Source organism: Solanum stenotomum, chromosome 8 (assembly GCF_019186545.1).
Source record: "Solanum stenotomum isolate F172 chromosome 8, ASM1918654v1, whole genome shotgun sequence".
Lineage (NCBI taxonomy): Eukaryota > Viridiplantae > Streptophyta > Magnoliopsida > Solanales > Solanaceae > Solanum > Solanum stenotomum.
The window spans coordinates 19487878-19504706 of record NC_064289.1 but is presented as its reverse complement, the minus strand read 5'-3'; the positions used below and the strand labels follow the sequence as shown (position 1 = coordinate 19504706).

The window sequence follows — 16829 nt, the reverse complement described above, 5'->3', positions numbered from 1 at the left end:
ACTGTCAGCATCAAAACTTGGATAGTATGGCTCATCACCTCCTAACCATCTTTCAACACTTATTATTTTTCCTGTTTCAGTTTCATCAAAATTTAAATCTGGTCCAGCTTCACCTATTGATACCTCTTCAGTGTCATTTTGTACTCTCTCATTTCTTTTTCTTCTTTGAAAAATCCTCTTTTCAGCCCTCAACTCCCTAACCTCCTCATGTACATCACTATCATAATCCTCATCATCATCTCTAACTAATTCACCTTCAGTATCAACACTCTCTTCAGTTGAGTAATCAGAACCATCTTCTTCCACTAAATCAGATCCAACTGGACCTACATCTATATCATTAAGATCTACATTAACAGGATCTACAGTAGCTGGATTTGGATATGTAATAGCAGGATCTGTAGTAGTAGGATTTGTAGTGGAAAAATTTGTAGTATTGATTGGAGTTAAGGTAAAAGATGCTCTAGCAGCAGTAGCAGCTGTAGTTTAAGGTGTTGTAAAAGGGTCCTCACCAGATAAAGTTTCATCACCAACCACAATGTTTGGACCACAATTTGGTTCAGCTCCTTTATTGAAAGTTGAACAAGATTCCTCCCTATCCTCATGGCTAACATTTTCTAATAAAATAAGGTCGGGGTCCACAACTGCTTCATCAATCATATGTTTCACATATAACAATATCTCCATCTTCCAAAGAACAACATAGGTCTAAAATATCCATATCATTGTCTATATCTTCCAAAATGCCACTGTCAGGGGGTTTAATACTAAATGTGCAAGTTGTGGTGTATCCCAATTCTTTAATGTAGCCTCTTAATTCAAAATAGGACATTTTATCCGCATCAACATCTAAAAATTCTGTAACTTGCCTACCCTTATATATTGGTTGTCCACTACTTAAATCTAATGCCCCACCATGATACCATCTTAAGGTAACCAAAGTGAACCCACTCATCTCCTACCTGAATGGAATGAAAGAACAGAGAATATTTAAACTACACATTTTACACTAAACACACAGAGTAGGTAAATATGAACATATCATCATTATAACAACGAAAATTGTAAACTTACTATGCCATAGTATCATATCATTACGAACATATATAACATTAAACGAGAAAGGAAACACTACATGGCTAACAATATGAAGATAATATGGTATAGATTGAACAATGGAATGCTATTATACCAAAACCCAATTATTGCTCTTCATTTTTTTTGTCAATTTCATAACCCTAATCAAACACAATAATCAATATCATTCAAAATCGTCAGTAAAGAACTAAAAGAACTAACCTTTACTTAGAGAAAACTTCGACCCAACAAACAAAAAAAGCTAAACGAACCTTCCCCAACTTTCCCAGCAAACTTCGATTGGAACAAAATCTCAGATCAAAGAGAATGGGGGTGAATTTGGTCTGATTGAAAAAAGGTTAGGGTTTAGAGAAAGAAAGAGGAAAATGAAAAGATTAAAGGAAATTCGTGGGTTCTGGGGTCCAGTCATTATGTGGCAGCGCGTGTAAACAAACATTTAATTATATCTGGTTTATGTGGACATGTCAGCAAAGAAGGGTGAGATAATATGGTAAAAAAAAATGCTCAATGGGGTAATAGGACTCCCGTAAAGTATGAGTGAGTAGTTGGGAATCCGGCTATAAATTGGGGGGGCTTTTGGCCATTTTCTCCCAACTTTATTGAGTCAGCCTTGATTAGATAAAAGGAAAATATTTCCTTAAAGTTTCAGTGGCTACCTTTGCTACTATCACCTCTCTTTGTGACACATTTTTGTGTAAATAAATAGCATTTTTTTTCCTTGTTGATTTCTTCCCCGACACCTTCTCATACTTCTCCAATATTCCTGCAACAAGTTGCATTGATTTTTGGACACCCTCTAGGCATCTCAAACATTTTGAACTCTTCTGCAGTAAAACATTCAAAGCTCTTGACATAACTTTTGCGCCAAAATGAATAAAGTTGGTGATAGTGGATCCCTTTGGTTCAACCCTCTTGAAGAAGGGAAAAATCCTCCTCACAAATGTCCCGATAAGAATGGACTTTAGGGAAAGAATAATTGATATGGTATATAGGTTGGTAGGAAAAATAATACTCCCTTTATCCTTAATTACTTGTCCACTTTTGAATTGACACACTTATTAAGAAAACAATAATTTTCACAGTAAATTTAACATTTTACCCCTATTAATTATGAAATTGAATTAAAAATTTAAAATTTTCAAAAAATTCTACATTTTCCAAAGTAATAAATTGAGGGTATAATAGAAGAAAAAATTATCCTTTATTGATTTGTCAAAAAGGACAAGTTATTAGGAACAACTATCACTTTTAAGGACAGAAGAGTAGCATAGAATAATTGGTGAACGTTTGCGAGATTTTGGCTAAAAGCATCCCTCAACTATACCCCCAAACTTAAAGTACATCCTTGTAAAATCATAGTGAACAAGGAACATCCTTCAACTATTGAAAATCTAGCAAGTTTCACCCTTTTGTCAAGAACTGCTTGAAATCTAACAGAGCATTTTGAAACTCATGTGATACTACTATAGTTTCCCTATTTGCAACTAGGTCCTTTTTTTTAATCACAGACAATCTTCTTCCTCCTTAAGTTGGTTAACCGGTAGAATCAACATCGATCATCTCTAAATATTAGTACTTCGTCTTTCTGTTGACGCCATTGAGTGCTCAAATTGAAAAAGCAGAAACAAAATGAAAGATGGAAAATAGGAGATTTTGTAAATATGTATTATAATGTGAATGAAACGAGAAATATGTTAGTAGCATTACCAGATGAAATATGCACAAGATGTAATTGGATTGACATTTCTAACACTTGTATGATTTTTTTATTTTTTTTTTGCCAAAGCATATACATATACATTAGCATAATAACAATAAGTTGTTAGCTCTTAGCTAAATTTTGATTGCTAAAAATAAAGAACCTAATTGAGAGGGAGAATATTTCATGTTTTTTGTAGAATATGGACATTGTTACCTTCACTGGTTTTGGATCATTATCGAAAAAAACTAACTATGCTTGCTATTGCCTTTAATTTACCTTCTTCTAATTAAGAGTAAAGACTGAACAACACATATACCGCGTATGAAAACAATCATTCTTCATGTTCTTGAGGGGTACTGGGTCTCAGTATCTGCACGTTTGTATGATTTGTCTTTGCATTATTGCATCACAGATTTAAAAATGACCGGGGAGGGTGGTTATGGAAAATGAAGCATACTTCAACAAATGAAAGTTAAAATTCATATTTCTGAGAAATGAGAGAATGTGAAGTGTTCAAATCTGAGTTTTTAGTGAATTTCACCCACTTCGTTAGATTTTTAATGGTCTTTAACTAATGGATGGGATTTATTAATGTTTAGATATTTGAAGGATGTTTTTTGTTAACTATGATATTACAAGTATGTGCTTTAAGTGTAGAGTATAGTTCAAGAATGTTTTTAGCCAAAAACTCGAACATTTGCCAAATCAGGATAGTAGGAAGGCAGTAATTCCTAAACAAGAGTCTGCACTAAATTAGCAAAGATTAAGCAGTAAAAGTGTGGATAGTTGAATAACTGAGCAATTCGCGGCCATAAAAAACACTCAACAAAACATCTAACAAGAACTTCTGATAAAGTTTTAATTTTAAGCTTCGACAGAGCAATAGTCTGCAGAAGGCAAACATAATGGTACTTATCGAACTAATATCTCTAACATTGTCAAGCATGTGAACCAAACACAAAAATTGGAGTTCCTCTCTTGAATCCAATAACAGTGTATATATCACAGCAAGCTCTTAGTTCAACCTCTGAGCAGCTTCCTTAGCAAGAACTCTCTCTTTGGCCTTGGTCCTGGCCTGTGACTTGGAGCCCATGATACCGCCACCCCACTTCTTCCTGTTCTCTTCATACTTATCATTGAAGTTGGCCTGAAAAAGTAAACAAGCATCAAGAGAAATCCTAGAAGAGCATTACATCAAAATGCAAACCAAACTAGCCATTAGAAGAGATACCTTAATTGCCTCCAAAACTCTGCTGAACTCCATTTTGTCTTCATTCTTCACGGTTGTCAAACACAAGGCTGAAGCAGTTTTCTTGTGCACGATCTGTGCAGAGTCATCAATATCAGTATCTAATCTGTTGGGAAGCATTAAGAAAACAGACTTAATAGTACTTACCGATCCTAAACGTGCTTTCCCCTTCACAATGCAGTAAGGAATTTCCATCTTTCTGCATAGTGCAGGAAGCCAGACAACCAACTCTATTGGGTCCACATCATGAGCAATCACTACTAGTTGAGCTTTGTTCTAAAGGACATAAATGGAAAATGGTTACTATAAAGATAAAAAAATATGTGCTTGAGAAAGTATAATAGAACTTGCAAGACCAAAACAAACCTGCTCAATAAGGTAAGTGATATGCTTAAGGCCATACTTCACAATAATGGGTTTCTTTGTTTCAGGTGTTTTTCCTTCAGCTTCAGCTTGAGCCCTTTTAACAAGACGCTCCTTCTTTGCAGCTTTGTCCTCAGGCCTGTACTTAAGAAGCATCTTGAAAAGGTTGGTGGCTGGCATGTTCAAAGGGCAAAGACAATGGAAAAATTCAAATCAGTATCACTGAAATAAAATACCTCATGCAAGTAAAACAAAACAAAAGATGAGTTGAGAGCTAATAAACAATACTATCAATTTTGGTCTACAAATCAGTATCACCGAAATAAAATACCTCATGCGAGTAAAACAAAACAAAAGATGAGTTGAGAGCTATAAACAATACTATCAATTTTGGTCTACAGGAGAAGTGGGAAGACATAATGGTTACATGGCAGCAGATTAGCCTTTATAAATAAAAAAGGTGTGTGAAGTATTACAAAATACTACATTTTCCCAAAACAAAATATTTTGCCAGAAAATGAACTAAGAATATGCAAAATGTATTATTCAATGATGTATTCCAACAAAATATGATAGTAGTAGTTTCTGAATTAATTCTACTACTCCCCAAACAAAAAACTTCTTCTGAAAAGGAGAATAGTAGCTCACAATCAACCACTTGGTTATGAACTATAAAATAAGCCAGCCAACAGTTCCAGAGGTGTGAGCCTGGAGATGACATCCATATTATTCACTCAGCAAAAAGCCTACGTTTTTGCAAACCTTCACTGAGAGGTGATAAAATTGGAATAATAAAACCCCACAAGCCAAGCACAAACATCCACTCATTCAACCATCTTCAAGTACCCAATGAGGCATAGTTCAAACACCTATTGGAACACATAATAACTCCAATAAGATTCTCCATTCTTAATAATTTATTTGCTTCTCATGACACCAATTCTGGTTAAAGTTCCAAGTAATAGCATGCAACAAAAATCATACTTGAATAAAAGCTAAAAAATAACAATAGTAATAGTAAGTAGCTCGTTGACTGAATATAGACGCCATAGATTTAACTCAATATAAATATTGACATTGTTGACAAAAATAGATCAACTAATTTTACCAAAAAATGCTACGTTTAATACTGACCGAGGTTCTTATCAAGGGTTTTGGTGAACTGGTTGAGAGCAGGAGGGACCTTCAATCGCATCTTGAGAATCCTCTTCTTCCTTTGAAGGGTAACATTCCGAGGCCATCTCACGTTCCTTGTTACATCCTTCTTCGGTGGCAGCGCCCCACCGATACCAAACTGCTTTGGCCGCTTCTCGAACAGTGGATTCACCACCTTCGACGTCTTCTCCGCCTTCTTCTTTGCTGCTACTGCAACACCCTTCTTTGGAGCCTACACAGAAACAAAAATGAATGTCAAATACTTGTGAAGAAGGAACGGAACCAGAGCAGAGCAGAGCACTGGGCATACCATTTTTGCGGAAGACGGAACAAAACCCTAAAGTCGATGATGCACAACGCATATATAACATGTCTTCGCCGTTTGGGCCGGACTCCTTTTGCCTTCCCTCTAATTAAAAATATAGCCTCTTTGCAAATTAGTTGAAAAAATGATCTCATTTTCAATGTGAAAAAATAAAAGAAATTTACGTAAACCTCACTAGTTTATGAGCTCATTATTTACATACACTCTAAGTTTACAATATTACACATATCTTATTAGATTTTGGTGTGCTCAGATACATTCATATACATCCAGATACATGTATTTTGGGATACATGAAGTCAAAATTTGGTGTAATTTATTCTAGATACATTGTATTCAAGTGAATTCGTATATATCTGGGATACATAACAAATCTTGTTTTCCTTCCTCGCCTCTCTCCCGTATCACTAGCCACTCTCTTATGTATTTCGTATCCAGATACATGCAAATCACACTAGATACATGTATTTGGTGTGATTTGCATGCGTCTGAGATACATAACGAATCACACTCGCCTCCCTCCCCATCTTGCTCGTCTCTCTCCCTATTTTAGTGTATCCGTTAGCAAGAATACACGTATCTAAGTGTATCTTTCCTAATATATATGGTAGGAAACTCTTAATTAGTAATACGATACGTAATACTCTAAAAGTATATGTAATAATAATATATATGATAGTGAAGTATGTCTAATTATGTATTTTTTCCAAATATAAAATCTAATTTTAAATATAATTAAAATTTGAAGATATGCCTTTTGATTTAACTTTCTTCCTTATTTTCTCCTATATTTTATTTTTCATGTTTTGATAATTGTTCACGCTTTAAGTTTTCCTCTTCATTTTAATATTATGTTGTTTTGTCTTCAAGTTGGATTATAGATAATTTTGATTATTATTGTGAATTACGAATCACTCCGTGTTGATTTCTTTGATTTTCGAAAAGAATTTTCTCCGATTATTAGGTTCTTTTCCTTATCTCTAAATTTAATGCCTGATTTATTACAATTAAAAAGGTTTGAAGGAGATTGTGTGTGATAACAAACTCTAGGGTAAGTGTTTTGAAATTTTGTTTTTGTAACTTAGAACTCAAGGAAAGTTATGATTTAAATTGGTCGGATTTGATGTTGCGATACTAAACTTTCATAAGGACTTATTACCTCCCTAGACTATTTAATATCGTATTTTTTATCCCCTAAACTATTTAATAGTGTATTTTAAAGGTATATATGTGTCTACGTGGACACATTACTATTTATAATTTTGCATTATTTTTTTGTCCACGTGGGCAAATATATATGTTTAAAAATACGGTATTAAATAGTCTAGGGAGGTAATAGGTTCTCATGAAAGTTTAGTATCGCAACAACAAATCCGACCAAAGTTGGGGTATTTTTCAGACCCTTATCCTTTTTTAGAAAGCTAAAATGTTTATTTTGTAAAACTTAAGTGCTTGACTAAGTTTTTACAACTTGTTTGGGTGGTTTTTTCTTTTACAACTTGTTTGGGTGGTTGTTATACATTGTATTGTATGATTTATTTTGATAGTTATTTAAATTTTATTGTATTGTATTGTTAAATCTATTGTTAAATAATAATAAGAAATGATACTTTATGTAATAATTGATTTGATATAATTATGTTGTAATTTTATTTTTTCTCTCATGTTGACGTTATATTATTTTAAAGAGAAAAGACATAGAGTGACACCTGAAGTTGTCTCGAATTTTTAAAAAGACACCATAACTATGCAAGCGTCCTATTACCCACTCACCCACCCACCCAAACAGTCTTGAACTAATATTATTACATCATTTTTTGTCGATATGGCATAGAGGGTGTATGCACACTCTTAAAGAGCGTGAACAAACTAAAAAATGAATATAATTTTATTTTTACAAGTATTTGTTGACACCCAATTTTGAACCTCCACAATATAAATTAATCATCGAGCTTCTTAAATTCAAAATGATTTGAAATAAGTGACTTTATAAAATTCAAGATATTTTTTAAGTTGTTTTAAATAGTTTTGTCACTTTATATAATTTTTAAATAATATATATATTTACATAATTACGTAGGTAATTAGAATATTTTATAAATATCAAAAATTGTCTCAAAAGATTTTACTTTTTTTTAGTTAGTTATTTTATTTATTTACTTTAGTTTAAATTATAGTTATAATTTCGAGTTAATTAGTTTGTAATTAAATTAATTATTTTATAATCGAATTAATTATTTTATTTCATTAAGATTAAGAAGTTCTTTAATTAATTCATGAAAATTGGTCTGGTTTAAATGTTGACCAAATTCACCAATCAAAATCAATTTGGCTACAATTGCAATTCTTTGGGCTTTTTATCTATTAAAGATCTAACCCCTCTTTTACTCCTTATTGGATCAAATTTAAGATCAACTTTGGGCCTTATCTCAAAGCAAAAACCCAGGCCCATTCCTAAATTCCTAAAACTACATTCAGCAGCCCAATAGATAACAATTCAGCAACAATACACCAACATACATACAACACCAAAACCAAAATTGACCCACTCCGATACTCTTCTTTTTCCAACAGCATATTGCAACCCGCCCCAACCCCGACGTTCTCTTCTTCCTCAGCGAGTAGAATCGAAGAACGAAACCCAGCAGAAATCGATTCGAGCTCCAGCTGAAATCCAGCGCGTCCGAGTCTAATGAGTAGTGCACGTCTTTCTCCCTCTCATACAGAACAGTTGGAGATTCGTCCAATGTGTCGCCATCTCATGTGTTCTTCGTCCTTGCTCGAAATCTTGCCTCTCCTATCGATTTTTCATTGCCCTCCAACGTTCTCCTTAAAAAGAATTTGAAATTCGAATTCAAAATGGTTCCGATTCCCCCCCCCCCCTTTTCAACCCTAATCCTCTTCTATTTAAACCCCATTTTTTTCATTATTTTAAGGTTGAAAAAAAGGTTGGCAAAAACCAGTTGGGGAAAAGAGATAGAATAGAACAGAGAGTTGTAAGCTTATAAATAAATCGATTTAGATAATCTAGAATCCTTTTTAGTGCGAGCTCTTTAAGGTTCTACTCTGAAAGCTTTTCATTCAAGCTTTTTTTGATAAAGTTCGAGTTTCAAGTAACGTTTGCTCAATATATTCGCTCATGTTTCATGGATTCCCTCTTTGTTTTTAGAATCCAAGGTCTTGGAAAGTACTCCTCTAGCTCGTCGTTTCGATTCGCTGCCCGGAAAAAGCTAACGTCTTCTCCTTTGTAGCATTCTTCCCGTCTCTTTTTTTGTATTTTGATGTGATGTTTTCAATGTCGAAAAGTTTTGTTCCATAGTTTGTCTATTATCTGGTGTCATTGAGTTTGTAACATTCTAATGTGATATATGCATTTGGGTGATTTTTGCAAGTTAGTTTTAATGTCCGTTTGTTATCTGCTTCTCTGTTTGAAGCTTGTTGCATTACTCTTCTTCTCAAATCTGTTATTTGGATGTCGCCTAAATTTTTTTATCTCGTTCGTGCTCTCGAAAAGCCAAGTTTGTTTCGTATAGCTTGCTATCATTTGGCATTTGTCCTCTGATAAATACAAAGGCCTTAGAAACTAGCTAACATGATAAGTTTATGTGACAACTTTCTTGAAAAAAATGCATAGATTTCCTTATAGCTTTTTCTCTTCGGTGTCTAACTTGTTGTTTGATAAGGTTGGTCTCGATTTATTGCTAGGTTGTGGAGCAGTTCTGTCTATTTTCTGGTAGATTTTATTCAAACTTATGCTTTGTGTGTAGTTTGACTTTCTTGTTTTCAGTCGGGTTACCATTGAAAAGGTAATCAAACATGATTATTATCATTTGTGTGGAATTCTGCTACATTATAGTTTTGAGCGTGAAGCTGTTACTTTAAGTAACAAGTTCATATATTGTGTGAATGGTTTGTTTCTGAGTGCATCTCATTTGTGATTAGCTTGTCATCTATGAATGTGAGTTTATTGAAGCTTGAGCCTAGCCTTGCATAAGTTGTTTGGGTCTTGTTTCTTGTCCAAATCTGAAGTTGTATTATGTTACTTAGATCTTCTTTGGTTGTTTATTAGGTTTAAGCATCTAATCGATTTCAGTCAAAATTCAAGCAAGTAGGCTATATATTGTTGGCATTGATAACTTTCTCATTTAAGACAAACATGTGTGCATACCTCCTTAGTATAATATGTTGCTTCGCCCTTTTCCTAATTCATTTCATATGCTCATTTTTTTTATTTGTTGTATGAACCCCTTCCGAGTCCATGGTGGACTCTTCTTCTTGCATCTCCAAGTTGAGCCACAAAGGCTCCCATTTTCCTTATCGTTTGAGTTAATCTAGCCATCGTGAGTTGGCGAAGCAAGTTGAAGGCAGAAATAAAGGGCCGAAAAAATTGAAATTACAGATCCTAGGAGTAAAAAAATAGACTGATATTTAAGAATATACTGCAATATATACTAAGTGTATATGCTGTATATTGTAGCAAAATAGGCCCGAAAAGCTCCAAATTTTAGCTTTGTATTTTATTATTATTGGGTCTACCCTTTATTTTAGCTATTGTTATGTAAAAATTAGGCAAATGACATAGTATAAGAAAGAAATTACTTCCTTTCCCTACTCTTTCATTAATTACCAAAAATTTCTTTTTTTAGTGTTTTTCGGATACATAATATAGCAGTATGGATACTTAATATAGCAGCGCAGATACTTTAATTAATAACGGGCGGATACTTAAACTAATAAAGTATCCGGTTAAGTTGAATTGGGAGAAAATAAGGGATTTTTGTATTTTAGTAAAAGAGTAGGGAAATATTGAGAATAGGTAAATAAGTGTTGTGTATTTAACAAATTTTTCCTATTATTATCTTGTTAGATTTTAGGACAGGTGGAATTGGGCCTAAGGCCCAATAAAAATCAAATTTCTAGGAAAGGTACCAAGTGTTGGGCCAAAGACCAAAAAAATAGGATTAAGCCCAAGTATCGGCCCAGGCGGACATAAATCGTACTTGGGCCCACATCTTCTCTCTTTTATTATTTAATTGACTTTGTATGCTAGTGTGTTTATTTAATTTCAAGGTTTTTCCCTAAAATCAATTCGCCAAAAGATTACCATTTTTTGACTACTCATATTTTTCTGGATAAATGCTTATTTTTCTTACCTCAATTACCTTGAAATCAGTCACTTAAGTATTTTCTTATACTATTTTCCTTTCTCCCTAAAAAATGATTCTAAGTCTTAAAGTTTGCGTATTTCATAAACTTATCAAGCATGCGCTTATTTTCTTAAATTTTTAGCCAAATAGTTAATTACCGGATAACCGCATGTTAGCGGACATTTCAGGTGCTTTCAAACCCTTGCCGAAATGTTAATATGAACCCCGAACCCCTTCTAATATTTTCATTAGATTTTCTATTTTTAATCTTTTGAAAAAATAAGTTTTCTTAATTTTTCTTTAAAAATTAAGTGGCGACTCTTAAACCCGTCGTTTTTCTCTTTTTTAATATAAAACAGAATGACGACTCCGCTGGAGATTTGAATTGGGTTCTAACCTTAAAATTATTCTATTTGGCTATTGTTTGTTTGTTTACTTGTTTAAAATTTTGTATTATTAAACTATTGCATTCATAACATAATATATTCCATCAAACGACACTTATTTTATTTTCCACTTAAAAGACGATTATGCGTGCCGCAGTCGTTCGTTAACCAAATTGTTCTTGGGGTATCCTGGAGAATGTAGTTGGCCACTGGATGGTCAATGGTCGCTAACTTCCCCAGCCTAAGTAGTCCGCTTGGGTCACTTATCCATTTCAAATAAAGCCCACTCTTTGTCAAACTAGGGTAGAGTTCAACCCAATCCCAAAATTTAGCGCATTGGCTTAACATGACCCAACACCCAAGGTGTGTTGGGCCCATTAGAAAGACCAACTTGAGTCCAAAATGGCCCACGACCCAAATGGACATTCATGCTTGTGTGTTAAATTTGAAGGATATCTACAATGTTTGAAAAATCATTGTCCCTCGGGGTTGGGAGTAGATTTTAATAGCTTATTCTAGTTGAAGAAAGAGATTTACAAGCTAAAGGCATCGACATTCGGAGAAGAGAAGAAATCAAGAACAAGGAACTTTCCATGGAGGCATAACTTAAGATTGTACCCCTGCGCGGGACTAATTATTTTGTATCCCATTTCCCCTATTATGTATCCTCGTTCTGTTTATTCGTAAAACTTATATAAATTTCGGAAAAGGGTCAAAATTACCCCTGAACTATGCGAAATAGACCACTTATACCCTCCATTACATTTTGGGATCAAAAATACCCCCGCAGTTATCCTAGGAGACCACAAATACCCTCAAGAGTTGACACCCCAATTTTTTAGTGACGTGGCAAGCCACATGGGACTAATCCCTCCACCTAAGCATTGCCAACTAAGATTCACTACAAAAGAACTTTACTTTTAGTGGCGACAAAGTCGCCACAAAATCCCAAAATATTGCCACTAAAAGTTATGAGTGATTTTTAGTGGCGACTAAGGCTCCAACAACCATTCGCTAGTAAAACCTATTTTTTCAACAAAAAAATATGATAATTAATTTTCGATTGCGACCTAATTTTCTAAAATAAATAACTTGCAATATCCATATTAAAAACATCCAATATTATTACGAAAAATAATCAAAATTACTTCTCGATTCAAATCTCCTACTATATATATATAATGCATCATTGTACATTTTATACATTTACATATGACATAAAAATAAAACATATAGTGTCTCCAAACTCCTACTTAATCGATATCATATTTGGTTTTTTAAAAACAATGAAGAAAAAAACACAAAATTAGAATTTAATGTTAAAAACTTTTAGTGACGATTTTCTAGGCTTTTGTGGCGACTGTTGTTGCCGCTAAAGGTCTAATTCTTTTGTAGTGAATCCTAGTTGACAACGCTTAGGTGGAAGGATTAGCCCCACGTGGCTTGCCACGTCAACAAGAATTTGGGGTGTTAACTCTTGAGGGTATTTGTGGTCTCTTAGGATAACAGCAGGGGCATTTTTGATCCCAAAATATAACGAAGGGTATAAATGATCTATTTCATATAGTTCGGGGGCAATTTTGACCCTTTTCCGTATAAATTTAGGTTTTGGGACAATAAAATATTTTAAATGACGTATACATCCCTCAAATTGATAGGCGTTCCTTGGCACAAAAGGTTCACATATTTGTTTAGAACGCACAATTTTGTTTATGTATTATAACTGCTTGTGTGAAGATGTCGCTTTATTTGAAGATGTTCTAGCCTACTTTTTTAGAATTTTTCTAGAACCCCTAAGCACAAATAACAAGTCATTATCAAAAATGCGTCCAAATACTCCTCGAGTCTTTAGTTTCTCAACAAAACCTGAATTTCACTTTTAAATATTACTCTCTCATCTCAGAAAAAAGGTTGTTTTTTCATCTCAAATTGAAAGAGATTCAAGCTAGTCAAATTATGTAGGACCTAAATTCTCCTCTGAGCTACGTATGCAGCCTTTCAAGGCTCGGTCCCCAGTTTTGAGAAATTCAATATTTTTCAACTCTTACAAAGAAATTAGAGATACATCTCAATCGAAAATTAGAAGTACGACAATCAAAGATACCATTGACTTTGTCTCAACTCAAGTTGATATTTCTGATTCAAATCTCAAAATCAAATAGACAAATTCCTATTTATTTAGCTATTTCTGTATACCTGCGGGCTAGTTTATCTTCGAATGAAGCAACTCTTGTGTGTTTGCACCTCTGTGTGATATCTTGTATTATTCATCACCTATAAACACTAACACGTTTACCTTTTGAGTTATTTTCTTTGATAGGTACTTAGAACTAATTTGTGTTGATAAGTTAGTCAAACAACCGTACTTTACGCGATCCAAAGCTCCCATAAATTCCCGTCTGAGCCGAGATCTATTGAAAGGAAAAGCGATAATGATTGACAACAGTGAAAATATTGGTCTAACCGAGGTTGCTATAGTTCAGCCCATGAGTTAATTGCACAGTTGATGCAACAGATTGCTGAGTTGAGGGTTGACCTCCAGAAGAAGCAAGATTGACCAATTTTGATCGTCGTTGTCAACACTCTAGGAGATAGAAGGCCTCCACTCTATTTTCCTCCTCTGAATTCAAACTTGGATCATGTCATGAATAATCCACCCTCCAACCCTACTCAAAATACCTCCACTATCGACTTAACCACCCCAAATCTTCATCACGCCAGCACTTCATACCAAGCATCGCTTCCTCTTCAAAACCTAAATACCAACTCTCAGGTTTTCCCTCCCCTTAAAAAACAAAACGCAAATAACTCTCAAATATTCCCTCCATATCAAAGCTTAAATGCCAGCAATCATGAAGCAACCTTTTTCATGTACCAAACCCCTGCAAAAAGCACTCAAAATCCACTAAACGCTCAACCCTTACCTCCAAAAGTCNCCAACTTTCAAAGGGCATAACTCACTCATACGAACTCGGAATCGAGCAAACTCGGTGGCGTTGGAAAGATCGTTCCAAGGGCTTTCCAAACATAACTGGAACTACTCCTAGATCATCCTGAGCTAGGAGTTATGACTGCTCAAAGTTGACCAAAAACTCACTGATTTCCCACTTGGCAGAATTTCCAGATTTGAACTTATGCCAATTTCCAGATTCTGAACTGTTTTTTTTTTTCCAAAAGTGGCTACTTCCAATTTATGCTTAAAGTTTAAAAATTCATACGTTAGGCTCTAGTTTCACCTATCTATTTTTAGGGTCGCTACAACAATCATGAAGCAACCTTTTTCGTGTACCAAATCCCTGCAAAAAGCACTCAAAATCCACTAAACGCTCAACCCTTACCTCCAAAAGTCACTTTTGATAGCCCAACCAAAACCGAAGCACACATTCACTATGCTGCCTATTCCGAACTTGACTACTACGAAGAGAAGGAGAAGGAGTGGAGGGCCAAAGAGAAAAAGACTAAGCAGATCATGAAGGAAGAGATTGCGAAAGTGATAAAAGAACTTGATTACTCTTCAGAAGAGGTGGGGCTGAACTACAAAACTTTATGTATTCATCCGGATTTGGACCTTCCGAAAGGGTTCAAAGTGCCAAAGTTCATCACTTTTAATGGAACTGGAAATCCTCTAACACATTTGAAAGTTTATTGTGATCAACTCGTGGGAGTTGGCAAAAATAAAACATTGTTGATGCGTCTCTTTAGTCAAAGTCTAAATTGAGAAGCTCTGGAGTAACATACATCACAAGAATTACAACAATGGATGAGTTGGAATGCACTCGCAAAGGATTTAACTGAAAGATTTGGACATACTGTAGAAGTTTCCCATGATCTCTACTATTTGGAGAAGATCAAATAGAAGTTCATAGAAAACTATCTAGAGTACGCTCTTCGTTGGAGAAAAGAGGTTGCAAGAGTTCAACCTCCCATGCCTGAACGTGAGATCACTGAAATGTTTATTCGAACTCAATAGCCTGAGTACTATGAAAGAATGTTGTGTATGATGGGGCACAAATTTGTTGAGAACGTCAAGATGGGAGAAGCTTTGGAAGATGATTTCAAGACTGGAAAAGTCACAAACCTTACCGCATTGCGAGCTAATGGAAAAGCTACCAGAATTAGTGATATGGATATATCAAATGGAAAATAATAAGAGGTATATGTTGTCATGGCTACCCATATGCAGTTGGCTCCACAAAGAAAATATCGAAATCATAATGTCAATCAGAAAAAATTCCCCCGTCTTAACTTTAGGAAGGCTCCTAAAATGTTTACACCATTAAGGGAATCTCAAACTCAACTTTATGAAAGGTTGAAAGCAATAGGTATACTCCATCCCATAGAAGGAAGACCAGTCAATCCTTTGGGAAAATTTTATAGAGCTGACCACAGATGTGCTTATCGTTCAGGAGTTGTTGGACATGATACAGATAATTATTCAACCCTCAAGCACAAGATTCAAAACATGATCAACAATAATTTGATCAATATTGGGGAAACCTCCTCAAGGGATAACTTATTGGATGCTTAAGAGTGAGTGCAAGACATTTCTAAACTGAGTCATTTGAAGATATTTGTTCTCAAAGGTCAAAAAGAAGTATGCCCAGTATTGGCGAAAATTCTGCATATGAAGTTATTGTTATCTTTCTTTTGAAAATGCATTTAATCTTTTTCTTCTCATCTTATCGCACATTTCCTTGTAATGAACTACATCTGACCTGAATTCTCAAGAATGAGATATGTAGGTAGCCTATGTCGGCTTCGGTCACTCCTTTATCAACTTCAATATTTCTTTGTAATCTTGAACTACATTCGACTCGATTCCTATCTCAACGGGATACGTAGGTGCCACAACGGCTCGATCATATTCCCCGTGAGATTTCTATTTTTTTAATCATGAAAATTGGGACAGAATTTTTGAGATCCTCTCAAAAATTCATTTGAAGATAGATTTCTCGAACAAGTTAAGACCGAAGATTAAAATGCAATTGGGTAGGTTTTTGAGTGGATCTTAAAATTCCACAAGCTGACATTTTCTAGAGAATCAAATTGGAAATCATGTGGAAATGCAACAACAACAACAACAACAACCCAGTGAAATCCCACTAGGTGGGGTCTGGGGAGGGTAAATAGTACGCAGACCTTGCCACTACCTCGTGGAGGTAGAGAGGCTGTTTCCAAGAGACCCTCAGCTCAAGAACATCAAATCTAAGTGACAAGAGAGATATATGCAAACATAACAGCCAATACAAAAGATAGCGTATAATCAACAAATGAGACCATAACAAGAAAGAAAAAGGGAGTGAAACGCAGTAAACAGCAAAGGCTAGAATTGCTCCAAACGCTAACAACCCAAACCCTCGCAAGGGAAGACAACCCGCTAACCCTACTAACCTTCAACCTTAAT

At 34.8% G+C, this 16829-nt stretch overlaps 1 protein-coding gene across 1 annotated transcript; it reads right to left on the bottom strand.

Moving 5' to 3' along the window:
- Positions 1 to 3622: 3622 nt before the first annotated feature.
- LOC125872109 (60S ribosomal protein L7a-1-like) lies at positions 3623 to 5987 on the bottom strand. The gene is made up of 6 exons (XM_049552782.1): positions 5878 to 5987; positions 5547 to 5799; positions 4416 to 4585; positions 4197 to 4325; positions 4032 to 4124; positions 3623 to 3947 (listed from the first exon to the last, which is right to left on the bottom strand). Exons 1-6 carry the CDS (start codon positions 5878 to 5880, stop codon positions 3816 to 3818), a joined length of 780 nt encoding a protein of 259 aa, XP_049408739.1. The 5' UTR covers positions 5881 to 5987; the 3' UTR covers positions 3623 to 3815.
- Between the last annotated feature and the right edge of the window lie 10842 nt (positions 5988 to 16829).